The sequence below is a fragment of the Camelus bactrianus genome, chromosome 5, assembly GCF_048773025.1.
Source record: "Camelus bactrianus isolate YW-2024 breed Bactrian camel chromosome 5, ASM4877302v1, whole genome shotgun sequence".
In the NCBI taxonomy this organism is placed as follows: domain Eukaryota; kingdom Metazoa; phylum Chordata; class Mammalia; order Artiodactyla; family Camelidae; genus Camelus; species Camelus bactrianus.
The window spans coordinates 37,885,191-37,912,755 of NC_133543.1; the positions used below are offsets into that span (position 1 = coordinate 37,885,191).

General features: G+C 37.9%; 1 protein-coding gene and 1 non-coding gene across 35 annotated transcripts in view; one reads left to right on the forward strand and one right to left on the reverse strand.

The window, feature by feature from the left end:
• The window catches only part of NEB (nebulin), a 215,969-nt gene that overhangs the window by 159,764 nt on the left and 28,640 nt on the right, over positions 1-27,565 (reverse strand). For all 34 annotated transcript variants that reach the window (XM_074363636.1, XM_074363662.1, XM_074363660.1 and 31 more), the window contains exons 18-40: positions 26,675-26,779; positions 25,593-25,700; positions 25,394-25,507; positions 24,088-24,189; positions 23,886-23,993; positions 23,691-23,795; positions 22,598-22,696; positions 20,980-21,084; positions 20,280-20,387; positions 20,081-20,194; positions 18,238-18,435; positions 16,022-16,129; positions 14,295-14,393; positions 13,399-13,503; positions 13,203-13,310; positions 11,248-11,559; positions 10,930-11,136; positions 8,693-8,797; positions 7,841-7,948; positions 5,733-6,044; positions 4,568-4,774; positions 2,671-2,775; positions 999-1,106 (exon numbers count right to left, since the gene is read on the reverse strand). In XM_074363636.1, the coding sequence (XP_074219737.1) occupies positions 999-1,106; positions 2,671-2,775; positions 4,568-4,774; positions 5,733-6,044; positions 7,841-7,948; positions 8,693-8,797; positions 10,930-11,136; positions 11,248-11,559; positions 13,203-13,310; positions 13,399-13,503; positions 14,295-14,393; positions 16,022-16,129; positions 18,238-18,435; positions 20,081-20,194; positions 20,280-20,387; positions 20,980-21,084; positions 22,598-22,696; positions 23,691-23,795; positions 23,886-23,993; positions 24,088-24,189; positions 25,394-25,507; positions 25,593-25,700; positions 26,675-26,779 (3,150 nt within the window). The remainder of the gene's footprint in view (positions 1-998; positions 1,107-2,670; positions 2,776-4,567; positions 4,775-5,732; positions 6,045-7,840; positions 7,949-8,692; positions 8,798-10,929; positions 11,137-11,247; positions 11,560-13,202; positions 13,311-13,398; positions 13,504-14,294; positions 14,394-16,021; positions 16,130-18,237; positions 18,436-20,080; positions 20,195-20,279; positions 20,388-20,979; positions 21,085-22,597; positions 22,697-23,690; positions 23,796-23,885; positions 23,994-24,087; positions 24,190-25,393; positions 25,508-25,592; positions 25,701-26,674; positions 26,780-27,565) is intronic.
• TRNAS-AGA (transfer RNA serine (anticodon AGA)) lies at positions 18,094-18,165 on the forward strand. Its single transcript has one exon. It is a non-coding gene; the product is annotated as a tRNA-Ser (tRNA).

Consider the following 27,565-nt stretch of genomic DNA (forward strand, 5'->3'; position numbering starts at 1 on the left):
ATAGCCAAATTCAGTCTAAATCTTGGTAACATCTAGTGTTTTTTTGTATTTTTAAATAAATGAGCAAAATATTTCCAATGGATGGTCTTGAGATCTGCTCTGGGGATAAGAATGGAATAAACTGTAGTTTATATCTCAATTATTCCTAAGTAGATTCTTTGAATTTGTTCAAAAGTTCTTGAAAAGTTTATTAAGGATTTGGTGTATCTATATTATCCGTTTCCATTATTAATTTGCATTTCCTTATAAACTATTAGCATAACCCTGAGTAAACGTCAGCAAAGCCATTATAAAAATTAGTTTATTGAGGGAGGAGAGTGTAGCTCAAGTGGTAGAACATGTGCTTAGCATGCACAAGGTCCTGGGTTCAATACCCAGTACCTCCTCTAAAAATAAATAAATAAGTAAATCTAATTACCTCCCCACTAAACAAAAAAAAATTAATGTATTCAACTCTGAATGAGTTTCTACTCTGTCAAGGTATTATATCAATTCATATAGAAAATATAACTTAATTTGTAAAAGTAATTCATTATTTAAGTAAGTAAGTAAGCAGGTAAGTAACTAAAATACTGTCAGTTAATTCATAATTCTTTCTGGTTTTCCATAGTTCACCAGATTTTTTTTCTTTGTGGAAATTATATTATTAAAAAATTATATTCTTATAAAATACTGGGAGACTTTTTTGATTTTAGTGCACTAAGGCTTTTTTTCTTGATGAAATCCAAATGAAAAGCAGTTTTTAATTTCATAATAATACTAATGAGAATTCCAAGTATTTCACAGTTTAAAAAAAAGAATTCTTTCTGATAACTGTATTGAGTTTTTAAATATTTTTAAGTGAAGCCATGTAAAAAAAATTATTGGTACATAACATATTAGGAAATATTTTTATATTATAATCTTATTTCCTTCCTAACATAGCTCATATAACCTCATACATCATGTAAAGGTTTTTAAAATATAAAGAGGGTTTACTATTTTCAAATTAGACTTACATCACTAGCAATATTCCTTGAACTTTTTGCAGCAACAATTGGAATGGCATCTGGTCTCAAATCATAGCCCTTAGTGAGAGTTTTCTTCCAGTCTGCCTTATAATGAGCCTTGGAAAAAAGGAAAGATTATTTTATTATTAGACATAATTAAAAGAGGAATAAAATAGGATGCAAAAATCTTTATTATAAAATATGTCATAATATATCCCTTTCTACTAAAAGAATTCAGAGTTAGCATTCTTAGCTTATCTTTTTGGAATCTATTAGATTCTTTTTTTAAAAAAATCAGTAAACTATATATACAGTATTGATCTCAACTGCTTTAAAAGTGAATATGTTTGCATAAAAAAGCAATGGAAAGGTAATGCGTTGAATGTGGGATAACATAAGATTTTAATTTTTTCATAATTTTCTGTATTTTCCAACTTTTCTATAATAAGCATGTAATGCTTTTATGTTCTTGCATTTTTTGTAATGAAGCATTTTAAACTTACAGAAAGATGTGGATACTAAAATTTTAAATTCAGATATGGTACCACCCAGCTTTAATTAATCTTAATGTTTAAATATTACTTACAAAAGAAGGGAAAACTTTTAAATAAACCAAAAGAATAGAAGTAAGTACTAAAAGAAAATGTTTATCTAGAGATAAAAGAGAGCCTAAAATGTTTGGAAAAATGACTAAGTAATCTTTTAGAAAATAAACAATTTTATCCAGGTTTGATTATATGTTTAAATTAGAATTTCCAAATTTGCTTTAAAAGCAAAAGGAAATAATTCATAAGAGTAAATTTAAACATTGCCACCAGTTACATATCTAGACTACCTGAGAGAGATGCTAGTCGCATACAAAAAAAGTTTCTGAAGAAAACTACTGCAAACTTTCTTAGAAGCTTAGAATTTTAACAAGTAACTGAAACAGAAGTTATAGAAATAGCAATACTTACCCTTACTACAGACTATGCCCTCCTGTGTTTTTCAGTCTTGTCTATTCCATTTTGTTTCACTTTTTAAAAAATGGAATACAACCTACTAGATTGATTTATAACCCACTAACAAGTCATAGCCTACAGTTGAGAAAAGTATGCATTAAGCAAAATGTATGGTAGCCTCCAGTCTCATATTCTATGATAAGGATCCAATTTGGAGACTGTTGGTTTGCAAACTGGCTCCCTGTATGTGGAGGGCAAGGAGAGAATGAAGAAAGAGGCAGAGCACTCCCAACTGATAGGTGGCAGGTTTAATAAACAAAGGAACTTACATACGAGGCTTGTCTTGGGCAGTCACAAGACAAGTAGATATCCACACCTGCCCACCAGAACCTTACAAGTTTATTTAGGCCTTAGCTGAGTTCAATAACATATACCGTCCAGATGGTTTCAACAACACATTGCTCTCTCAAGGCTGCGTCCTTGAAAATAGCTCTCACTGAGGGAACAGTGGGCAGAACATACATTCCAAGGACAGAGGAGTGGGTGAGGAGCCTGAGTTTCCCGGGTCCAGCTCCAGAGTCACCTGGCAGCCACATCCTCTCAATGACCTCCTTCCAGCAAGACTCAAAGGGTCCACACTGTTTGCTCCCCGTAAAATTCCCCAGTGCTAGAGTTACCCAGAACTGGAAAGGAGAAGCCCATGTAAGCAATACTAGACTGCCACTAGGCCAAATACTCACATCACTTATGTTGAAGGCATTGACCCTGGCTTGAATAAACTGAGGCACATCGGGGTCCATCGTGTACTTGTGCTTCACTTTCTCTCCTTCCACCTTGTAGTTCAACTGAAAATAAAGGAGGCGGCGTGCAAATCACATGAGCTGACATAATGAAAGCTTCATCAAGCACACATTTCTTTAAAAAGGATGGCTATTGTTTGTGCTTTTCCACTTACAAGGCAAACACCTACACGATCACACAGAGGGAGTGTTAGTAGACATAGCCATTCACTCATTCCACCCATATTTATTGGGCAGCACTGGGGGCCAATAGGCAGGGTGGTAGGTTTTGTCTTTGAAGTGATAAAAAGGCAGACTCATCCTCTTGGAGCTTATAGTCCAATAGAGGAGACAGAATAAACCTGTAAACTGTAAGACAGAACTAGAATTGGTGATGTGTTGTAAATTAAATCACTTAAGGGGGTCAGCAAAGGCTTTCCAAAAGGGTACATTTATGCCCAAACTTGAAGAAAGGAGAGAGGTCATGGCAGAAGAAGAGCATTCAGGGTCCTGGGCATGGGAAGCACGTGGCCAGCTTGAGGGACTGAAGGCAGCCCAGTCAAGGGCTGGAATGAGCTGAGGGGGTCCTGGGGGGATTAGACAGGAGGGAGAGTAGGCCACAGAGCTGAGGGCCCTGTCAACCAAGTTAACAAGTTGAGATTTTATTTTAAGTTCAAGGAGAAGTTACTAGGGGGTTTTAAGTATAAGAGAGACATGATTTATGTTTTAAGATAGTCTTTTTGGTTGTCATGTGTGACCCCAGGCAGGAAGTCCAGATAACAGATTACTGTAGTTGTCCACGTGAGAGATATAAAAGCTGGAGTTGGGGTTGGTGGCAGCTGAAAGACAGAGAAGTGCTCCAACAGGATGGCTGTGAGATTGGGAAGCTAACTCAGGGGATGTATTGCACGTGAGGGTTCACACAGGGAGGTGTTAGTGGTGACTCCCCCCTTTCGGGCTTGAGTAGCCAGGTAATAACCAGGTAGACACTGATGGCATTTACTGGGAAGAGGAAAACTTAGTATTGTGAGGGTAGGGTTTTCCTAACTGGAAAAATACAAGAAGTGACACCTCAGTCAGTGCAAAAGAAATTAGATTTTACACCATTTAGTACCACTAGAATAGAATTAATCTTGAAACATTTGTGGTAATGTCAGACTGGTCTGAGAAATGAAATCCACAGATAATCCCCAGATCTGAGCGAAAGAATGCATTCTCCACTTTTGAATATGTGGGGCTAGAAACCCAGAAAAGTCTTCTCTTCTTTGCTCTTTATTTACCACTCTCTTTCTGGTGGAGGGATCTTAACAGAACTCTGAAATTACGAAGTGAGGTGAAGAACTGAGCATTGTAATACCTGTGACTAAGAAAAACGGTCCAGACAGAGCTGGGCTCAGAAAGGTGATTCTGAAAGTAAACTGCTTAACTCCTCCTCAGAGGTCTCTCTCAGAATATTGGGCTATTTATTTTGCAAGGGGATTAGGATACTATGCCATCTCTTCATGTAGTTAAGTAGAACTCTTGCAACTCAGAGCAATAAATACCTTGGCCTACAGTTCAAAGTCACAGATGACAACAGTAATTTTATTTCATGTGTATAATGTAGGGATCTGCTTATGAATAACACAGACTTTCCACATCTGGAAAATAAAGCAAACTTGGAACATCTTCCTTCTCCCCTCCCTGTTCTCCTTAAGTTCCAAGTTGCTTCAAAAGTAAAACCTTTTGAATATACCTCTGAAAGCAGTTGATTTGCTAACATAGATGCACTCTCATGAACCAAATTAAGAAGGATGGTGGAGTGGCTGGGTCATGGGAGCTACTCATGGACAAAACCTTTTGAAGGGAAACCACTTACATCACTTAGCTGCTTTGTGTTGTGCTGAGCCAAAACCATGCCCATGGAATCGGGCACACTTGTGAACTTGATGGTGTCCGGGTGCTGTCGGTACTTTCTCTCATTTAGTGCATTGCCTGCTTTCTTGGCCTTCTCAACCTCCAGAGATCCGAGAGGGATCCAGCCAATGCCCTTGAAGAAGTTGTTGTACTCGTCTTTATATACATTCTGTAAAAGAGTAATCTCATTTGAGGAGATATCCAAGAGCATACTCAAGGGATGTGTCTGAAGTCTGCAATTCTATCGAGAGGGAATGCGGAGCATGCCTGTGTCTGTACCAGAGCTTTTGGCTTTATCTGTCACCAAGATTCTTACCCAGAATTTGATCATAAGAGAAAGCTGTTTTGTTGTTAGAGTGCATTATACATTCTAGGACAGAATCTAGGCCACATATTCCCATAGGTACTGCTGAAAAATAAATGTATCTCTTTTGACAATAAATTGGGCTTTCCTTTTGATTTCACTAGAAACTCTATAACCTTTGAATTTCACCTATGCTGTCCACCTAGGCTACTCCATCTCAGTTGGAGAGAGACATTTTCATTGAGCAACAATAAATGAACACCATTTCTTCCCTTTAACAAGGATGATTCTTACAAAAATCTGGCTTCTGCAGTAGGAAATGCCCTGAATATTGAACACCCTCCCCATGCAGCTCTCCATGAGTCATGCTGCAATCACAATGCCTTCCTGGTTCATTTTAGATGACTCATTACTTAGATTTACATGCATGAGAGTGTGAACTTCAGTTAAAAAAAAAGAAATTTACTTAGTTCAGAAAGAATAGAGAATGCTCCTATTTCACATTATACGTATCACAGTTGAAGCAGACCTACCAGAAGCAACCATTTCCTCTTGTTGAGAACCAAGGTGGCTTATGCACTTAGTGGAATATGGCTTTATCTCTGATCCATAAGTTAATAAAGACCGTATCAATGACTACAACAGGAGCACAGAAAGCCCGTAAAACACAGCTTGTCTACCAAGACTTTCAGTGATGATTGTTTATTTTAAAGTACATTTTTTAAAAAAAATCTTATTGTATTGTGAAGTCTGCTAAAATAGGAAGAAATGATCACCCCTTTGGTGCCAACATCTCTGGCTCCATTATGTTATATATACTCACTTCACTCTGAATTTGATTCATGTTCCTGGCATGCTCAAGACTCAGGGCATCAGGTAGGTATGTGTAATGATGTATCGGCTGCTTGTAGTTGACATTGGTGGCAACATCCTGGGCCATCTTCGCAGCTGTAATGCTAACCATGTCCCTGGGGGTATGGTAGCTGGTTTTGGTGTTTTCATAGTTCTTCTTGTATTCATGATCGGACTGCAACTTTGCCACATTCATATAGTGGACCAGCTTGGGATCATCCTGGAGGCTTCTAAAACCCACTTGCTTTCCCTTTGCCTTCTCATAAGCTTCCTTGTATTTATACTGCAGAGGCAGAATTAAGTTAGCAAAGTCCTAGGCATTGGGAACATTAGGTGAAGCAACTCTATTCATACACAAAAGCATTCAGAATACTGTGACTTACTGAAAGATTGTACAAGAAATGCAAACCACACCCCTGTCCCTCAACCCCAGGAAGTTTAGAGTGGAAGCATTTATTTCCAGCACTGCCAGGTTACAAATGGGCATCATGATAAATTCAGGACCAGTTTGTTTTCTTTGCTATGAATCCTCTAGATGACTTGCAATTAGAACTTTAAAAGCCAACTGAATTTTCATACTTAGTATAAACATGACATATTTCAAAAAAAGACCGACATCTCTTGATTTTCCAGGGATGTGAATTTTCCTAATCCAATATGTTATTTCACATCATAGAATACTAGAAATTATTGAGAAAACTGTTCATTTTCTGTTCTGCTTGGCCCAGTGATAAGTGCACAGCAGATGCAGGATAAACTCTAAAGAACTCTACATGCAAGACATTTATACTCGGGTTTCCTTAGGGTAGGGGATGGAAAATATTACTATGTTTGTTGCCTCAGCTTGACCTAATATGGCTAAGACAAAAACCCTCTTCTTTTTAAGTGGCGTCAACTTGGATGCTGCATGGGCAGGTAGCTGGGCTTGCATCGAACCCCAGCTCTCAGCAGCTGCTCTCCAAGCTCACTGCTGAAGCACCTGCAGAAGAACTAAGGGAACTACATAGTAAGGGCAGGAACCACTGAGGGCTTTCCCCATCAGTAAAAACCTGACTGTAGAAGCTCTGCTCTCCAAGGTCTCTCACTGCTGAAGTCAGCAATGGGGTGTGGACTGAACTATACAGTTGGTAACAGATCAAAACCTCCACTTTTATATAAGAGAATTCAAATCCACACAAATTCTGCAGACTCTCTGCTCCTGCCATTCAAGCACCAATTTATAAACAAGAGTTTAGCAGGCAGAAGAATTACGAAGTATTTCTAGGCATATTAGGAAAAGTTCCATGTAAGGGCAAAAAACAAACAAACAAAAAGAAAATGTCATATTTCAGGCTGTCACTTCCTCCTTAAACCAGAAATGTATTACATAGTGACGTGCAAAGCTTTGAGGAACACGTTTTCAGCACCATCCCTACATGGAAGACTGTAGAATTCTTATACTCATATCTTCCACATGGTCTGTACACATAGGTGGTTTTTCCCTTCTCTTTTCTCAAACCAAGGTTGTAGCCCCTGGAATAGTGTGTGATGTTGAAATTTACAGGGTATGCATACTTTTGAAAATTTTGTTTTTCAATGATGGGTGAAGTGTAAGTGTCTACTTTTTCTGTAACAGATGAAATGGGCATCAATTTACATAAGTCAAAATTACATTCTAGAAAAGTAGGCTTTTTCCCATTTGGTTTATAAAATCTGTACATTTTACATAATGTCTTTTCAATCTTCTTAATGCAATTATAATGCAGCCAGTTATCTGAATTTAACGTGTTAGTGTCAGTCAGAGTGTTCTCCCTGAAAATAAATGTGGGCTGTCATGGAAATGTGTCAGGGAAGGTAATTTGTGCTATGAATCAGGGGAGAAAACCGCTGTCTGATTTATGACAGCTCTACCAACTGGGGTCAACTGAAAAGAATCACAAAACATTGAGATAGTGACATTTTCAAAACAAAATTTTGTGGAAAATTTGAAAGTCATTAATTCAATGTATTGTTTTCAATGTGGTATCACTTAAACAAGCACACATTTGATTACTTTTTAAAAAGGCAATCACCCAGATTTCTCCTAAAGCTTTTACTCACATCACTGGCAATGTTTCTTGATGCTTTAGCTGCAGTGATGGGTATAGCATCACCGAGCACGTTGTTGCCCTTGGCTATTAAATCATGCCAGTCTCGTTTATAACAGACCTGGGATGGAAAAGGAGAAAGGATGTCAGCATGCTGTGGAGTAATCAGCTGAGGTGATTCCTCAGCTGCTGGGATTTTGTTCTTTTCCAAATATAAGCTAAAAGAATCTCCTATAGCACACACTGTTTTAAGAAATCACATTACTTGTAAATCAACTGTACTTCAATTAAAAAAAAAAGTCATGTTAGCAAAATGTCACACTTTGTGTAGCATGAAATCATTAAAATCGGCACTAGTCATTCACCCAACTCCAATCTGGGCACACACTGAAGAGGGATATTGAGAAACTGGAGTGCATCCAGAGGAGAGAAATAAAGGTTTTGGAAACCATGGTATGTGAGGACCAACTGGAGAAAATGAAGTTGTTCTGTCTTATAAAAGGAAGGTCAAGGGAAGACCTGGTGGTTAGCTTTAGAGATCTTAAGGTTGTTGTTTTAAAAGGGGGGGGGGGCTTTATTTATTCTTATTTTTCTGGGGGATAAAAACTGCCTCCATGAGTAAAACTAGGAAAACTAGGGTAATAGGGGTTGAGCTCTACACAAAGAAGAATGCTATACCCTTTAGAGCTGTCCTATACTTGAAAAGGCCAGCCCACAGGGCACAGAACCACCCGCATGGGATGTGCTGTAATTGGGGCTCTGTGGAAAACGGACCTAAGTAATTATCAAAACCCCATTATCTTTCAAAATTCTATTATTCTATCATCAGGTCTGGATTTCACACCCCATCAAATCCCCTACTTACATCACTTATATTGTAAGCATTGCACTTGGCCTGGAGAAACTGAGGAAGATCAGGACTCATAGTATATTTATGTTTCACATCTTCGCCTTTAGCTTTGTATAAGACCTGCAACGCACAGTCACAAAAATAAAATGCACCATGGGTGGTACAAAAAGGAAAATACACTAATTACACGCTTAAAGGAGCTATTCCTAGCAGAATCCCCCACTATTTCTATTGTTTAGAATTATCAAAGGCATTTTCCTACTTTAAGAAACTCAAGAATCTCATTATATTTAGGAAGACCCAACAGCTCAGTACTGAAAGAGAGAAAAAAAATCCTTAAGAAAATAGAAATCATTGCTTGCCAGAGATGAATAAAAAATGAGTTCAAATATGAAACCTTAGCATGAGTAACAGAATTCACCAAAGCCAAAAAGTTCATTTTTTGCTAGTGGAGTAAATAGTTCATAAAATCTTGGAGATTTTGTCTGTTTGTTTTAATTTCTTAGTTTTAGAGGGAAAATGGTAGTTAGAATGAGTCTTTCAATTCTGCTAAAAACTTTCCAATTATAATTGTATCAGTAGACGCACACAATAATTTCCTCATGATATGAAGGTGCTCATATGTAAATCCAGCATACATAAAAGGTTTATCATTTCATATTTACTCTATTTTGTTATTTTAAAGTTGTCTGAAAGATATCAGAGTGCATGAAGTAGAAATCATATTGTATCCTCCTCTTGTTAATGAAAAAGAAAGAAATTGCTTAATTTCTAAAACTAAAATAGAATTGAAATCCCAAGTAGATTTTTCAGTCTCTTGATTGTCATTTGCCTTATATCTCTCCATCTCCCTAGATGGAACATCATATGTAAACTGGTGTGTATGTATCACAAGTAAAATCTGAAATGGCTGATAACTAAATGAACCACCAAACACTGAATAATTTCTTCTAGGAGTCCAAGAGCTATCTTCACTTCACTGCCTTTAGAAACCATCTCTAAGCATTTATAGAATCTCGTAACTTTACCTGCTAAACATCTCCCTTCTCACTGCTACTGCCCGAGTTAAGTCCAAATAAGGCTTCTGTTGAATTTCTGTAACAGCTTCCTAATTCACTTCCTTGCCTTCAATCTCTTCCCCTCTCCAATATAGTCTCCGGACTTTTTGCTAGTTATCTTTTAAAACAGACCTTATCATGCAACTCCATGGATTAAAAATCTTCAGTGCTTCCCCTTACCTCCCCCGTAATATCCAGAGTATAAATGAGCATGCAAACCCCTCAACGGTTGGGTTGTAATCCTTCATCCTTCACTATCCTTCCATTCATTATTTCTTGGTCATCATTATGTTTTTCCTTTTGCCAGGGATGTGGCCTTCCCTTACTTGCCAGGGAAGCTCTGGCAGGCAGCAAGCCCCTCCCCTGTACTTAGCACAAGCCTCTCCTGTAGCATTCAGTTCTCCAAGTGGCCATGCTGTTTCTGCCCATGCCTTTGTCTTATTCTCGTTCCTCTAACTTCCTTTTACCCTATATCACACTCATCCTCATCTATTTCATCTTGATCCCATCAGCACATAATACAGTGCGCCTGGCACATGGAAGGTATTTAAAAACATTCATTCAATGAATTAATGAATGAATGCTTTTGAAGTCCCTTTAGCTCTTCCATACACCAAACTTTCCTTTAGACCTGACATTAGCCATTTAGACACTGCTCAGGGAAACAATATACTAACAATATACTAATCAATATAGTAGGCAGGCAAACAATATACTAATCTCCACCAAGACATAAGAAAGGTCTCTATAATAATCATGAATGATGATTCTGAGGAGCAAAATTGTATTTCATGTGTATTTCCCTGTATTAATATTTCATATATGAAAAGTAAATATGAGCAACTTAATGCAGAATTGAATATGGTGAATTTGCTGCAATAAGGTGTCTAGGATTTAAGCTTAAGTTTTGCTTGTGTGTGTGTAGAACTAGGGTAGAACTTTTTGCACTGTGCCACATTTATCCAATAACACAGTATTTCCAGGCAGTTAAAAAGGAAGATATTTTAAAAAGGAAGGTAAAAAGCAAGATAGAAGACAAAGGAAATGTTGTACCCACATTAAAAATAATTGTAGTTATTATTTTTAAATAAAATACAGTAATAATTTTAAAAGGAAAAGATATTGGCTCAGAGAATAAAAATGATTTGTTAAGCCTCCCTCCATCATTTGCACCCTTTGTCTTTTTGCACTCACATCACTGACTTGCTGTGTATTCTGTTTTGCCTGGACCATAACTGGGGAGTCCACGATGCTGGTAAATTTGAGGGTATCTGGATGTTGCCTGTACTTCTTTTCATTCAGGGCATCACCCGCCTTTTTAACTTTTTCTGCCTCCAGACTGCCAAGAGGTATCCAACCGATGCCTTTCATCCAGGTGTTGTAGTCTTCCTTATAGGCATTCTACAGCAAAAGGGGAAGAGAGGAGTGAGTGCCCCAGGTGGTGGGTGCTCGCTCACACAGGTTCTCACACGCCTTACAGGGGGACCATCCTGTAGAGTAATGGCCACTTACATCACTCTGTATGTGCATCATATTTTTACACAACTCCAGGTCCATGGCGTCAGGCAGGTAGGTGTAATGATGGAGCAAATGCTTATAGTTGACATTGCTGGCGACATCTTGAGCCTTCTTAGCTGCCACAACGTTGAACATATCATGGGGTGTGTTGTGTTTGGTCTTTGTCTTCTCATAGTCTTTTTTATACTCTCGGTCCGACTGTCTCTTGGCCACATTCATATAATGAACCAGTTTAGGATCATCCTGGAGGCTTTGGAAGCCAATCATTTTCCCTTTGGCTTTTTCATAATCTTTTTTGTAATGAACCTATTGGGAACAAAAGTGGGCATACTTTTTAATGTAGTTATGAAGATTTTACCAAACAATGAGATGTATTTGAGGCAACTGAACTTCCTAGAAATTACTTTAATAATCAATTAGATATTTGCTTGTATATGTTTAAAATGTAGCCTGGTAAAATTAAATGTTATTTAGAGCCCATTTGGTTGTCTGCAGTTGCTTCTGCTATGATAGAGATTGGGGTGGGGATGTTACTATAATTCATATCAGTGACAAAGTAAAATAAGTTCCTTTCCATTTTAGACTATGATAAAGCCAAATGACCAATTACATTGTGCTTCTAAAGCCAAATAGCTGGCTATTTTATTGGTGGTGGGGGGGGGAGGAGGAGGAAGAGGGGGAAGAGGGGGGAAGGGGAGGAGGATAAGAAGGAAGAAGGAAGGAGGGAGGAAGGAGGAGGAGAAGAAGGAGGAGAAGAGGAGGAGAAGAGGAGGAGGGGGAGGATGAGGGGGAAGAGGAGAGGGAGGAGGAGGGGGAGGAGGGAGAGGAGGGAGAGGAGGGAGAGGAGGGAGAAGAATTTTAGTAGCAATAGTACAATTTTAATGAATCTTTGGATATTCAGAGGGAGAGCCAAGACCAGTAGTGTGTAACACCAATTGGCTCTGAACAATAAAATGGGGAGAACTGAACTTTCTTGGGGAAACCTGGGAAGAAGTCCAGGAAAGTGAGAAGCAGGAATGTGAGGGAAGGTCTGTGTGCATGTCAGGGTTGGGTGGCTAGACGGGGACCCACAGAGAAAGGGTATCAGTGAGAAATTCTGGAGCAGGGCTTTTAGGATGGCAGACACTTATTATTCAATTGTAATGTATTTACATTGTTGCAATGTCAATGTCATTTCAAACAATCTATAAAGTTGTGCTTAGGATGTGTGAGGGAAGCCAAAAGGAAGGGACTGTGTTCCATCTCTGGATCATATGGAGCAGAGAGAGGAGTAAATCCAGGGGAAGAGAGCCCAGGTGAGCCAGAGCAAAACCACTGTGGAGCCAGAGTTGATCAAAAAAAATGAAAACCTCAGAGACTGAGCAGCAATGAAGGGGAAGGCATCCCACTTCCTACAGGACAACAGGAGGGGTCTTGAGTCAATTTTATTTAAATCTCAAAGAGCAAAGTGACTTCCATTCACATCTGAGTTGAAGCAAGATAGGAAAAGAAACAAAAGTCTCAACTTTAATGGATCCTAATGACTGACTCTTAGGGGCTCTGACACTTGAAGCCCACTCATCAGTCTACAGAAGCAATGAAGTAAAAAACAGAGCTAAGGAATGAGGGGTTTCCTATAAATTAAGCCAGCTTTGAGATAAACGTCTGCCATCAGGAGGTTATTATGACTTAGATAGCAAGTAACTTCTTTTTTTCTGCAAAAGGAATAATATGAATTATTATGTCCTGCAGAAATACAGATGAGAATTTTAAATTAGGGGGCTTGATTATCAGAACATATTAGAAAAGGTTAGGCAAATCCTTATCCCTATGAAAATTCAGGTCTGTTTCCAAACAGTTTCAGCCTGACCTGCCTCCAGTCAGGGTCAGCACACATGGTGACTTCTTGATAGCAAGCCCACTTGCCCACATTTTCTGGTTACAAACAAGTGACCACTAGCTGGACTTACGTCACTGGCCGCCTGCCGGGCAGCTTTGGCGGCTTTAATGGGAATTGCATCAGTTCTCAGGTCATATCCCTTCTTGCTCAAATCTTTCAAGTCTGCTTTGTACATATTCTGAAAGAAAAAATGTCATTTGAATATAACTCAGACCACACTTAGAAAAGGTTTAGCCCTCAATGAGCAGCTGAGCCCACGTGCACACCTCACTGATATTGTAGGCATTCACTTTGGCCTGAATGAATTGGGGCAGGTCTGCCGGCAGGCTGTATTTGTGAATAATTTTCTCTCCTTTGGCTTTGTAGGCGACCTGGAAGAGAAAAAAATGCATAAACCAACAAACAGATAAATAAAGTATGGGAAAGGGTTTAATGGCACAGGAAAATAATTTCAGAGCAGATCACGTGGCACAGAGGTGTTTTTTATGGAAGACATTCTCTATGCCAACCCCATATTCACCTGAAAATATCTGTAGGCGTTTAAGGTCTCTTACACAATTGCATAGCGTCTGATCTTAGTGCGGGTCCAGCCTTGGCAAAAATCCCTCGGTATGCCCTAAGAACCTCCAGGCTTAGGTAGGGGGACCTACCTAACAGCCCAGGGAGGTGACCCAATGACAATGTTAACCTGCAGATGCTTTCCTGAGCATAGGAAAAGTTACCAGGGGGGGATTCACCAACTACCTACATTATACTTTATGGGAGATTAAAGGGATTTAGGGGTAGTTTTTACTAAACACATTTTTATCTCAGCTCTGACTTAAAACGTAACTCCTCCATGAGATGCAGTGCCTATATTCACTTTCCTGATCTTTCCTAGAAATAGGCTTGTGTTTCTGGTCATCAAGAAAAGCCTCTCTTACCTTTTCCTTGGAAAGCAGCGCCCAATCACTAACAGGACAGTCAGCACAATAAACATAATCTTCTAAAGAAATGACCTAGGTGTGCTTTATTAATGAAAAGCTGGGGAATTACACAGTTGTTCATATAACTGAGTCTCTTTAGACAGCATATAGTAAGTCCAGGTGATCATTACATTTGGAATACAAACGTACTTGTATTAGTTAACATTCAGCAAAATACAGAGAGAATTAACACTTACATCACTCCTCTGGGCCTGGTTAATTTTTGACTGTACTATAATCGGAGCATCTTCAATCGAAGTAAACTTGAGAGTGTCTGGATGTTGGCGGTATTTCTTCTGTTTGGTGAATTAAAAAGAAAAAAAAAATTACTTTCACCAAAGACTAATATATCAAAATCTTTTAAATTTATTTTGGAGGGACAAGAATTTTTCCTGATTTTAAAATATAAAACTACTAGCTTCTTTATTGGCTTGGGGGGAAAAGATGAATACAATACAAAAGCCAGCATTTTAAAAAACTGTTTTAATTTTGGATTGTTTGGGGTAGTACAGACCAATACAACTTTCAGGAACCAGACGTTACTCTCCTAATTTCTTGCTTATGATGTGAAAGAGGGTACCGTCAGCTCAGCAGAATCCTAAAACATCACCAAGTTTTCTAAAGGATTAACAGAAAAGCACGCAAGGACTTTGCATGACACTAACAAGCTCCCAGGGATGTCATTTTCCCTGTCACCCCATCAGCAACTGAAGTTGTCCTGTTGAGGGAGGAGAACTGGAGAACTAGGGTGGGCAACAGCTATGGATTATTAATAAGAAGGGGAGGACTGCTGCTTTGCAAGCCTTAATGTGGTTAGTATGTAAGTTCTCATTAAAGTACTGAGGAGATACAGGAGAGGGGACAGTAGATGTCTCAGCTGGGAGCTGGTGACATGAGCTACTCGTACTCCTATATTCTTCTCCTTGTTCTCTTCCTCTGTGCATGTTATACACCCCTCTTTTGTGTAGAGAGCAGCATTCCTCTTCCAACATCAGACTTCTCAACACTACCAACCCAGAAGACTTTTTCTGAAAGATCTCTGGAGTAGAGAAAGTGACCTCTGACCCTCCTTTATGTCGTCTAACTTCCTGGATGGTGGAGTCACCTGATAGTAGTGGGGATGTTCAGTTGTTGTCAGAGGAGGGACTGTTTTAAGAGCCCCAAGATCACCATTGTTTTCTTCCTTAGACTGAATAACTTATCCACTACTTCAAAGTCATTGTGAATATAGCATAGGGCATAATACTTCAAAGAAAATTTCTATAATAGTCATTATATGCATTATTCACAATTGCCAAATATTGGAAAAATCCACATGCCCACCAACTGAACAACCAAAATGTGATATTGCCATACAAAAGAATACTATTCACTAATGAAAAGGAATGTATTACAGGTACATGTAGAAATATGATGAATCTCAAAAACATTATGCTAAGTGAAAGAATCTTGATACAAAAGAAATTTCTAGAAAAGGCAAAATTATAGAGACAGAAAGCAGACTAATGGTTGCCTGGGGTTGAAAATGGGAGTGGGAATTTTTTTGAGGAAACTTTTTGGGGTACTAGTGGCATCTTAAAATTCAGTTGTGGGGATGGCTATACAAGTGTATGAATTTATTAAAACTTGTCAAGGTGAAATACATGAATCTTCTGGTATGCAAATTATACCTCAATAAAGTTGTTAAAATATTTCTATCATGACTGGTTAACATAAATGACTTTGGTGATGTAAAGAGGTATGCTTATCTACAGATAATTCATGCACTTGATAAATTTGGTTGGTTTTTTGTTTGTTTGTTTACTTCAGCAATAATTTTAGAGAATGAACCAGTGAAGGATGCACTTCCCACGGTTTGGGGGGGTGGTTTAACACGACACCTTCACAAATCTGTCTCTGACTCTCAGAGACATGATGGCTTTACCTCATTCAGAATGTCTGAAGCTCGCTTTGCCTTTTCCATTTCTAAGGACCCAAAAGGTACCCAGCCACACCCTTTCATCCAGCTGTTGTAGTCAGCTTTGTATTCCACCTAAAACACCAAGAGAAAGGTTACATTTCTTTACTCAACATCATCCATATTTGTAAAATTATTAACATTTTACCCAAAAGAATGCTTTTAAGATTTCTGACCACTTTCCTTACTCCAGACATTAAGGTTAGTTTAAACATTTCCTTGGGGAGAGATTTTAACAGTCCTTAGGTTTTCACTGTTCATTCTAGTTGGCATGTATTCCACTTCATCCTTATTTCCAAAGTATGTGGAATTATAATTCCAATCAAGAAATGCTAAATTCAAAGAATAAGTGAAATTGTTATATTCAGACTATCAAATGTGAGATATTTGCTCACTAGAACACTAAATATATTGTTTCTATAGTCAAATTAGGACTGAAGGTCATACTGAAGGTGGATAATTTTGCTCACTTTCTATTAGATAAGACTTGATAGTTGTTATTTGTATTAAGTGTTTGCACACATTGCCCTTCAGGTGTAATGGTCAGTTTAGGAGTGTCTCTACATTGGCTAACAATGCCCTTTAAAATAGTCATGTTCATTAATTTGCTAATGGAGATCAGTTATCATTTGGAATTAGTCCTATTTAGGGGAGTTACTTGATGCTATTAAAATAATTAGCTACTCTAGTTGTCTGGCTATATGTGATACCTGACATGTACATTCTAGATACAAAATTCAAGTCATTGTTCTTTAGTATGGACCTTTTCACTAGAACGAAAAATCAAGAAACCATTTGGTTCCTTGTCTTTGAAAAACTTATGATCTTTTTGGAGGAAGAAACAGCAAAATGAAACAGATAAGAATGCGTAAAATAGAATTATTAGTGATGGGAATGTAAAATTGTGTAGCTGCTGTGGAAAATAGTATAGTGGTCCCCCCTCCCCCAAATTAAAAATAGAACTACCGTACCATCTAGCGATTCTACTTCTGGGTATATACTCAAAAGAATTGAAAGCAGGGTCCCAAAGATATTCATACACCCATGTTCATTGTAGCATTATTCACAATAGCCAAAAGATGGAAGCAACCCAAATGTCCACTGACAGATAAATGGATAAACCAAAAGTGGTAGACACATACAATGGAATATTACTCAGCCACAAAAAGGAAGGAAACTCTGACACACACTACAACATGGATGAACCTTGAGGACATTATGCTAAGTGAAATAAGCCAGTCACAAAAAGAAAAACACTGTATGATTCCATTTATATGAGGTCTTTAGAGTAGTCCAACTCAGAGACAAAAAGTAAAGAGGAAAAAGAAATGGGCAGTTGCTTAATGTGTACCGAGTTTTCAGCTTTACAAGATGAAAAATTTCTGGAGGTTGGTTGCACAACATTGTGAATGGAATTAACTACTACTGAACTGTCCACTTAAAAATGGTAAAGATGGCAAATTTTATGTTATATGTATTTTATCATTTGAAAAAAACAGAATTATTAGGATAAAGTGTTCAATTGTGTAGCTCAGATAAATTGACATGCCCAAGGATGTTCTGATCTGCAGAAAAAACCCAGCTATTGTAAACCCCAGCTTTAAATAATAGGACATTTTATTTTTGGATAAGATAGCAATCTATACAAAAAATACTGATAACGATGAATGTGGTGATTATGATAGTGATGATTATGATAGTGGTGATAATGATAACATCACCATGGTTTTGAGAATTCACCGGGGCCTGGCACCGTGCTAAGAGTATTTTGAATGCATTTAAATACTCAAAACAATTCTTTTGTTTTATTCCAATTTTACAATGAGGACTCTAAACTCAGCAACACTGATAACTTTCCCAAAAGGAAACAGTGATGGTGTGCCTGCCAGACCCAGGTCTCTCTAACTCTAAATAGTAAGCACTTATAGACCCCAAGGATCATTATTCCATTACATACTTACTACATACAGATGACAATGCAGACATTTCTGAGAATTGCCAAAAATATCACTCAGCTTAGAAATCCTTTTTGGAGGGTGGGGGGTATAGCTCAGTGGTAGAGCACATGCTTAGAATGCATAAGGTCCTGGGTTCAATCCCCAGTACGTCCATTAAAAAAAAAGAAGAAATTCTTTTCAGTTTCTACCTTAAAAAGAGGAAATAGAGAAAGTCTGACTACTCACATCACTCTGCAGTGCATAAGCCTTCTTGGCAAGGTCCACGTTGACGCTGTCAGGAGGGTAGCTATAACTGTGTAAGGGGTGTTTATAGTCCACGTCACTGGCAATTGCCTGAGATTTCTTAGCTTGAGTGACTTGGAGCATATCAAGAGGTGCCGTGTAGATAGTTTTTGACTTTTCATAGTCTTTACGATATTCATGCTGTGAATAGATCATTATCATTTATTAGCATGAATCTTCAATGGGTTTCCAGAAAAGAACAGAGATCTCTCATAGACAATAAATATGAGTTAGAGAAACAAACCCAAACATCTGATTTGTTATTTATTTCCTAAAATTTGATCATATATTCCACATCACTGAAGCTCCTCCGCCCCTAGTCATATATGGACAGATCTTCTAAAATCTTTTCTTAGATCAAAGAGGAACTGTCAGATATCAGGAATGGGCCACAGCTTCTGCTTCAGCCAGTTATTATTTTGTTTTAAAACAAGGTTTTTCAAAGACCACTGACTAGTATTATTCCTACTAAGGCAATCTAACTTTTGAAGAGTTTTTCCACTAAAGTACTTTTTAAATTGTCAAATATCATATGACAATCATTTCATACTTCTGATTTTGTAAAATGACTACTTCATAAGTAGAGCTGTACACTTGACTTCTTGAGGTTTCTAAAGTCATCTTTAAATTAATAGTTACTGATTTTTCAACCAGACTATTCTACTTTTGACAACAGATAAGCCCCACTGAGAATCCCAAAGGTTTTTTCATACTAAGTTTATTTTTAGTAACAGTTTAAAAGAAGCTTCAGATTGGAGCAGTTATAAGACCTCAAAGGAGAAAAGCTGCCCCTGTGTACAGTGTTCTTATAAACCAAATGTCCTGACTGAGCCTCGGAAGGCACTTTCATTGGCTGGTTTTCTGGAATGGTTAGACAGGATGCTAATTAGGTCAAAGTCCCAGCTTCATCATGTCTGCTCACCAATTACCCTAACAGAGAGAAGAATTCAGACCCAGTGCCTTTAGGAAACTTCTAAACCCATTAGATCTCCCTGTAATCACGTAAGAACTAAAGACAGTGACCCAAGCTAGCAAGTATAAGTGTGTATCATAAATCTCCTGTACAAATTCCTTTTGCAAATAGTCTGATCTTTTAGCTTTCCTAGAGAATGTAATCTTCCTTCTAATATATTTAACTGGAAGGAGATGGACCAAAGATAATCCTTAGGGAATCCATGAATTCTCTGAAAGTCAGGCAAAAGTCATTTTAAAAAGTCCATTTTTCTAAAGGGATGGTCCAAATCTATCAGATTCTCAAAGGGGCCTAAAATCAATGAAATATTTTTCTTGGACCTAGGCCAATATTAATTACTAAAGTCAATAAAGAGTAATGTTAGCTAAACTTAGATTTTTATCTCTGACTCATGATTTTCTTCCAAAATACATTTTTTAAAAAAATTTTTTTTTACTGAGTTATAGTCATTTTACAATGTTGTGTCAAATTCCAGTGTATTATAATTTTAAAAGTTATTTTTCAATTAGAAAATATCAAAATGCCTTGATCTTTTCCAAAAGGTATTGAGAATTACAATCAATGTTCTATTAAATATGAACATACAGGTTTTTCAAAGTGAAATGGAGATCAAATACAAATCATTAATTTCCCTCCTCAATCATGAGAGGTGCAAGAGCCTGGGAATCAGTCTACGTCTAAAGTTCTTCTCAGCTGCTTGTTGTTGTGAACCTGAGAGAGCCCATGGATACGGAACCCTTTCCCATCACTATCCTTGGGTGTGTTAACTAGAACATAGTCTTGAAAACAAGACAGAGTCACAAAAGCACTCACATCACTCTGGTTTTTGGCCGTCTTCAAAGAGTGCAGCATCTTGGGATCATCATTAATGCTGAGGGCTCCAATCATCTTCCCTTTGCTTTTCTCATAGCCTTTCTTGTACATCACCTGCAAAGACATCACACGTGCCAGATCCCACTCATCAGGAAGCATCGCTCGGGTCCCCCTGCCCAGGTGCCCAGGCCACACTCACATCACTAGTGTTCTTTGTGTTGGCTTTGGCTGCCAGCAGGGGAATGGCGTCCACTTTAATGTTGAACTTCTTAGCTTTGGTCTTCTCCCAGTCATGCTTATAAATATTCTGGACAGGAAAATTTCAGCATGAAAATGGTAAGAACAACATCTAACACAGATGAACTCAGTAAAAATTTAAAAACAGACTGAGAACCTGTATACGGAGACTTATTTTACCTATAAATAATATATTTACCAAATAGTAGTGTAGCTATTGGTTTATGTATCATCCAGCTTCTCCCCATCCACCACAAAAGTGTAATATATTCCTTTCCAATGTTCTGGGAACTTTCTAAAGACTCTGCTATCTTGATGTACAAAGGATAATATAAAACGACAACCATGTGCAGAAAGTGAAGTATAACATTTACATGTGAGAGATCTTGTAAAACTTTAAGGATCAGCATATGTGGGAAGGGGCAGGGAGCATGATGATTGAAAGAATGTTTCTCACTGTAACAGAGACTGTGGGGAATGATATCTGATGGCTACCTAAGAGCCTTAAGAGAATTTAGGCCTTAGACGCTCCACTTAATGCTCTGCTAACAATCTCAAAGGTTGTTTATTTGCATAACTCCTAATTTGGTCTTTTTAAAGCACCCACAACATTTCCTCTGCATGCATATATCGACATGGGTTTCTGTGGCTCTGGTACTCACATCGCTCAGGTTATAGGCATTGACTCTGTGTTGTATAAACTGTGGAGCATCTGCTGGTATGTTGCACTTGAACTTCTCACCTTCATGTTTTGCCTTGTAATTCACCTGAAAAACAGTAAAGGATAGCCAAACAGTTCAAGACAGGGATTTCCTAGCGTTTACACAGGAGAGTGTATATAGCTAAGTCATTATTAGAAAATGCTTCAAAGAAATCATCAATCCAGTCAAAATCCTGCATGGAGGCCAGACTCACTCCCTCTTTCATGGACTGTGGTATAAACAAACTGTGGGCTGTTATTTCGTAAATGCTGCCATGATGTATACACGGGAGTCTCACTGTCCCCTAGGATATGCCTTGAGAGCACGAACACTCAGAATCTATGTAATCAGAGCACTGACAAAAACAATAATAATTCTAGATAAAATGCTAGCACAGTTAAGAAGATAGATAAATTCTTACTAAAGATATAAAATACAAGACTTCATTTGAAATTTTTAAAAAGTGACATTAGGAGGAAGGAAGAAAGTGTAAAGAGGGAATGAGGCTGTTGAATTTTGGAGTTAAAGGCAAATGCACAAGATTGAGAACTGTGCATTAAGCATCTCCAAAACAGAGCCCACCAGGCCAATGAGAAGAGCGGTTGGTGCCTGGGCACCCCATTCCTCTGCAGCTTGCCAAGTTCAGGTGGGGCAGTGATGTTAATGTTTAGCTGTCCTTTATCTGGGCACAAAATATTAACATGTTGCATAGAACCACTGTGTCTTCTGGACTATACTGATGCTGCTCTCTCCTTTACCAGCTGCACATGAGCTAATTAGTGCTATTAAAACTCATTTTATAATAGGGCAAGTGGAATATTCCATTTCCCTGTCTTGAGAAGCATGTGCTACTCCTCAGGATTTAGCTGTGTTTGCACCTTGCTGCTCAAAGTGGGGTCTACCAATCAGCACCTCAGTGTCACCTGGGAACTTACCAGTCAGACCATTGGTCCCTTGGCCTACTGAACCACAGCCTGCGTTTTCACAGGGTGACTGGGTGATTCACACACACATGAATATTTGTGAAGCACTGCTGCCTGGCTGGACCCTTCTATTTTGACCTTCCTTGACCACTTAATCCAAAGTGCCTAACTTTCTCCTACATCATCTGATTTTAGTTCTGTATCATCATCCAATATTAGTTTTCTTATGATTGCCTGCCATCTTTCTTGTTTCTGGGCTCTTTTTCTTTCTGTAAAGTCTTTGTTAGCAAACTCAGGGATGGGAAAAGCTTGCGTTGTTACCTGGCCAAGTGGGTATTTCTGTTGTTGTTCTTTAAGTTGCCGTGAAGTTTTAGTATGCATTATTTTTGGTATGTGACAGATCCTAATGAGCAAATTCCCACTAAAAACCAATGAGTTATTGAAGCATTATTATTTTTTTACTATTGTCTAACTCCATTTCTCCTGAGGCTACAATTCAATCTAGCAGCTTCATTTGCATTTTATTGAGTAAATCTTGAAAAGTGACATTATTGGAATGATAGATGAGCCCATGAGGATGAAATATATAAATGCTTACGTCTCAAATAAGCAAAGCATTCTGGGTCACCCACACTTGCATTAATCAGGGCACTTACATCACTAAGCTGTTTCGTGTTGAGCTGGGCTTGCAACAGTACAGGAGTATCAGTGACGGCTGTGAATTTGGTCTTATCTGGATGAACTTTGTAGGTATGCTAGAAAAGATGTTCGTTAATGAAATTTCATAATGTATCTTTATATTCTTGTTCACATACAGAATAGCATGTAAAGTTTCCAACCAAAAATAGTTTGTCTTGTTCCTGAAAACTTGAATGATATGTCCTCACTTCCTCTCTTTCTTAATCTCTCTCTCCTGAAGTTGCTTCTAAACTGGTCTCCCTGCTGCAATTCAGCAACCAGATTAAACTTCCTCCTGCCAAAGCCCTCCAATGGATCTCCACTGGACTTAGATTCAATTCTGGACAGAATCCATCCCCTCCTTCATCTCCTACCATTTTACCTCTTACTACTGTCCCTCCTTCCTTCCCCACCCCAGTTTCAGTCACCTCATCCTTTCAAGTCCTTACATGCTGAGCTTGTCTCTTCTTAGGCTGTTCTTCCCGCTGCTCTTCCCTGGATCTTGGCAAGGCTATATATTGCTGACTTAGACCTTCCTCAACCACCCAGTCTCCGGTACTGATCCAGTCTCTCTCTCCCAGGTCATCCCATTTTTATTTTGCAGCATCATTCTACATTAGTTTCTTATCATTGCCTGATACCTTCCTTGTTTCTGTGCTCTTTGTTTATTGTCTGTCTCTCCCTCTCAAATGCACGCTTCACAAGGGGTAGCCCAACTTGTCCCCTATTCTTTCTCAGCACCAAGGACAGTGCCTGGTACATGCTTGCCCCTTAGGTAAATTTGTTAAATGCATGAACACTTACCTCTTACAAATCAACATGTCCCCTCATTCCCCTAAAGCCATGTAAATATAAATCAGTGGAAATAAAGATTTATAAAACCTGGAATTATTTGTAGCAAATAGGCTTCTTCACAGTAATTTTTGTGTTCCCCAATTCTACCCAAAAAATAACATTTAAATTTTAATATCTGCTAACCATTAGATGCTAACATTTAAACTCCTGCTAAATTTACCACTAGATGGCACAAAAATCCCAAACCCAATAGCAAGAATTCACAAGCTGACTTACATCTTTACACTGGTCTAGCTTCTTGATTGCTTCATATTCTTGAGTTATTGTCTGAGGGAAATAGCATTTCCCTTTATCTTCTTCATATTCTGCTTTGTAACTTTTCTGTAATGAGGAACAACAGAAACATATCATGACTGTTATCGCCCCCAGACAATGTCACCGAGAAGCATGAACAACTGTCTCCAAACTTACATCACTGTTTTGAGCTGAAACTTTCATGCAGTGTATTTGATATGGGTCTTCAAAGCTGCCTATATAATGTCCCAAAACATCCTGTACATATGAATCCTTATATTTAGCCTGAAAAAGAAAACATACATAACTCAAATTGACAGTTATTTGTCAAATTGTAGGAAAGCCCTCAAACCCCAGAGGTAACTGTGGCCTCTCAAACCTCACTGAACTTCTTCAGCAGAGTATCAAGTTGATATTTGGGGGTCTCACAGTAATTCATGCTCTTTGCCTTCGTCTTCTCATAGTTTTCCCTGTATAATCTCTGTCAAAGGAAAAAGAAAATTAAATGAAGAAAATAAAAGAATATATTTCACAGACTAGAAGCCTTTCATGTCATTGCTATTCTTTAACTGAAAGGGCAAATTTTCTATTTTTCCAGCATTCATTTTCTACCAAGAAAAAAAGCAGAATGAATATGATAGAGGCTCATTTCTTGTATGATCCAGTCTGCTAGAAACCATAAATACGTTTATGTGACTTACCCTAATATTTCTCCGCAAGAATAAATCAGAGGTCACCAATGGTTCTGCCTAACCAAATTTTTGTCCTAAAATAACTTTTTCCACTTGAACATGTTTGAAGGAAAATGATTTTTTTTAAGAGCTGGTGTGAAATACTGCAAAAGGTATAAGGCAGAGCTTAGATACTTGGGCACAGTTGTATAAAAGTATTCAGCTCAGCACTGGATGAAAACACATTTTAAACACCTCTGGAAGCTGGTTTTTATCATTAAGACCTAATATTTTATTTTATAACAATAATACACAAAAAATGGTTTTTCTGTTTTACTGTGTGTATCATATATTTCTTTACATTCAATTCTTCCATAAATAAATTCAAAAATATACTCAATAAAGAAAGGAATATTTATAAATGATACAGAATAGAGAGTATTTCTTTTTTTGCTCTGAATTAGAAAATCAATTTTTGCAAAGAGTTTTGTTTTATTTTAACAAGTATTTTAATTATTTTAAAGTCTTTAAAATGAGATCAATATTTTATAAAATCCTTACAGTACTTTGCTTTTGAGGTTATGCTTCATCAAGTTTTTCCTACTTTGTCTATAGCCTCGTTTTCCCACTTTTTGCCTTTTATTTTTCTGTATGTATTTTTACAAAGTATCTTAAGTCAGGTCATGGCATGGAATTAATAGGCGTGTAGACATACTGAGATATTGAGCCCATTTCTAGGAAAAACAATAAAAGTGATATTGCTAGTGTAATTTTCCCTCTAATTAAACAGAAGGCATTAAGGGGTTAAGGGAAGCTTACAGTGTTCTCTGGTGTCTCAAAGTACTGAGACGTCATAAGAATGAGGAAGTTAATCATGCTTTACCACTAGGCTTTCATGTTTGATTTGTCATCCTCAATCTGAGATTTCATTTAGGCTGACGTCCCATCCAAGCATAGATTAAACAGTAAGTATGGCTGCATCTGAAAACAAGACAGAGTCACAAAAGCACTCACATCACTCTGGTTTTTGGCCGTCTTCAAAGAGTGCAGCATCTTGGGATCATCATTAATGCTGAGGGCTCCAATCATCTTCCCTTTGCTTTTCTCATAGCCTTTCTTGTACATCACCTGCAAAGACATCACACGTGCCAGATCCCACTCATCAGGAAGCATCGCTCGGGTCCCCCTGCCCAGGTGCCCAGGCCACACTCACATCACTAGTGTTCTTTGTGTTGGCTTTGGCTGCCAGCAGGGGAATGGCGTCCACTTTAATGTTGAACTTCTTAGCTTTGGTCTTCTCCCAGTCATGCTTATAAATATTCTGGAAAAAAAATTTCAGCACAGGAATGGGTAAGTGATATGCATGTTATGACAATTTAAAGACTAAAGGGTGATTCAGTACCTTGTCCTAACAGAAAATAAATAGACCATTTCATTGTTTAAGAAATCATGCATATTTCAGAGAATTCTCCTTGAGCTGAATTTCTAATTCTCCAAGATTAAGCTTCTCTACTCCCCATTAGGATATTTCATTAAATTAACTTAATTCTAGTTATCTTACTAATATTTGATTCCTAATACTATATACTATAGAATGGCACAAATATTCTGTAATATACTTTTTATTTAGTACAAAGGCATCATTTTTATTTGATCTCAAAGTCCTCTGAAAACATTATTTCATGAATTATTACAATATTCATTGATATTGGATAATCTTAGTACTTATCTACAGAATTGCTGTCAAGAAACTGAAATCCTGAAAGGTATTCTGATGTTTCTATAATATTAAATTGGAAATGAAAGATAGCAATGGACACCAGGCCTTATGCCTTCTGAGTACTCTACATCTTCCTTAGTGCAAGTTCTCTTACGTGTAGAAATAAGCATCATTGGTGTGAAATAAGGGGCACTATCAGCCTGGGGAATAAATGAAATGAAATTGTATCTAAACATATCAACTTCTGAAGGAGAATTAATTGCAGTATAGTATAAAAGAATATATGCCTAAAAGAGCTAAGGTTAAGATTTGCAATTTAACATGCATGAGCGGTGGTATTTTGAGGGCTGGTTAGAATGTATTAAGATTGTCCCACCGTACGAAGTTACTTATAAGTTTGCTACACGTATTTTATAAAGCGAGTCCAAAGTTACCCTGGAAGAGGCATAGGAACATGATACAGATGTTAACTGTTATTCCCATCTTTAACGCTGAAATATTTATTCAATGAGGCAATCCAAAAATAAAGGCACAGTTGTCAGTGTATCATATGGCATAGTGCATGAGGAACTCACATCACTCAGGTTATAGGCGTTGATTCTGTGCTGGATAAGGGCAGGAGTATCTGGAGGTATATGGCACTTGAACTTTTCATTTTCATGTTTTGCTTTGTAATTTAGCTGAGAAAGACAGAGAGAGAAAAATGAGTCAATTAGCTCTCAATTCAGAAGAATTGTTTTGAAATCCAACCCCCCCCAAAAAAAAATTTTGTGTGGTACATTTCATAAGATAAAATGTAAAATACATTTGGTTAAACAACAACTGACAAAGTTGTTAAGATCAAAAGAAAAATCCAGAGGGGGCGGGGTCCCTTGCAGTACCGACACTTGTGTGGTGGAGAGGTGACAGCTGTTACCACATCTGTCACCGTGGCAGGACCCTAATGGAAGGAGGTGGTGCTTTCATACACAAAAGCTCTCCTCTCCATGCTTCCGTAGAAGCATGTCACAGTTGGTCCCATAGGTTCTGAGAGTGACAGATTTTCTTACTTTCTGTGGTCAATGCTCACTCACTGGGGAATCTTTCCTAGCAAATCTGGTTACCTCCCCTCACATACATTATTGTTCGTGGATCACCATTTCTGGCCATAAATCACTGAGGTTACTTTTCTTTTCTTCTTTTTTTTTTTTTTTTAGTTCAACACAAGTTTGGAGATTCACACTTAAAACTCATATGATAAAGCATATCTCAAAGACTGTATTTCCCAAAAATTTATTTGAGAGAGAGGGAGAGAGAAATCCCATCTACTGAATACCTGCTCGGGGCCAGTACATGTACCACGTACATATCTCCTTTCACTTAATCTTCAAAACCACCACGAATTATAAAAGGGAACGATGAGGTATGAGAGGTTAAACAACTTGCCTAGGCCCCCAGGTCATAAATGACAGAGATGGAATTTGAAT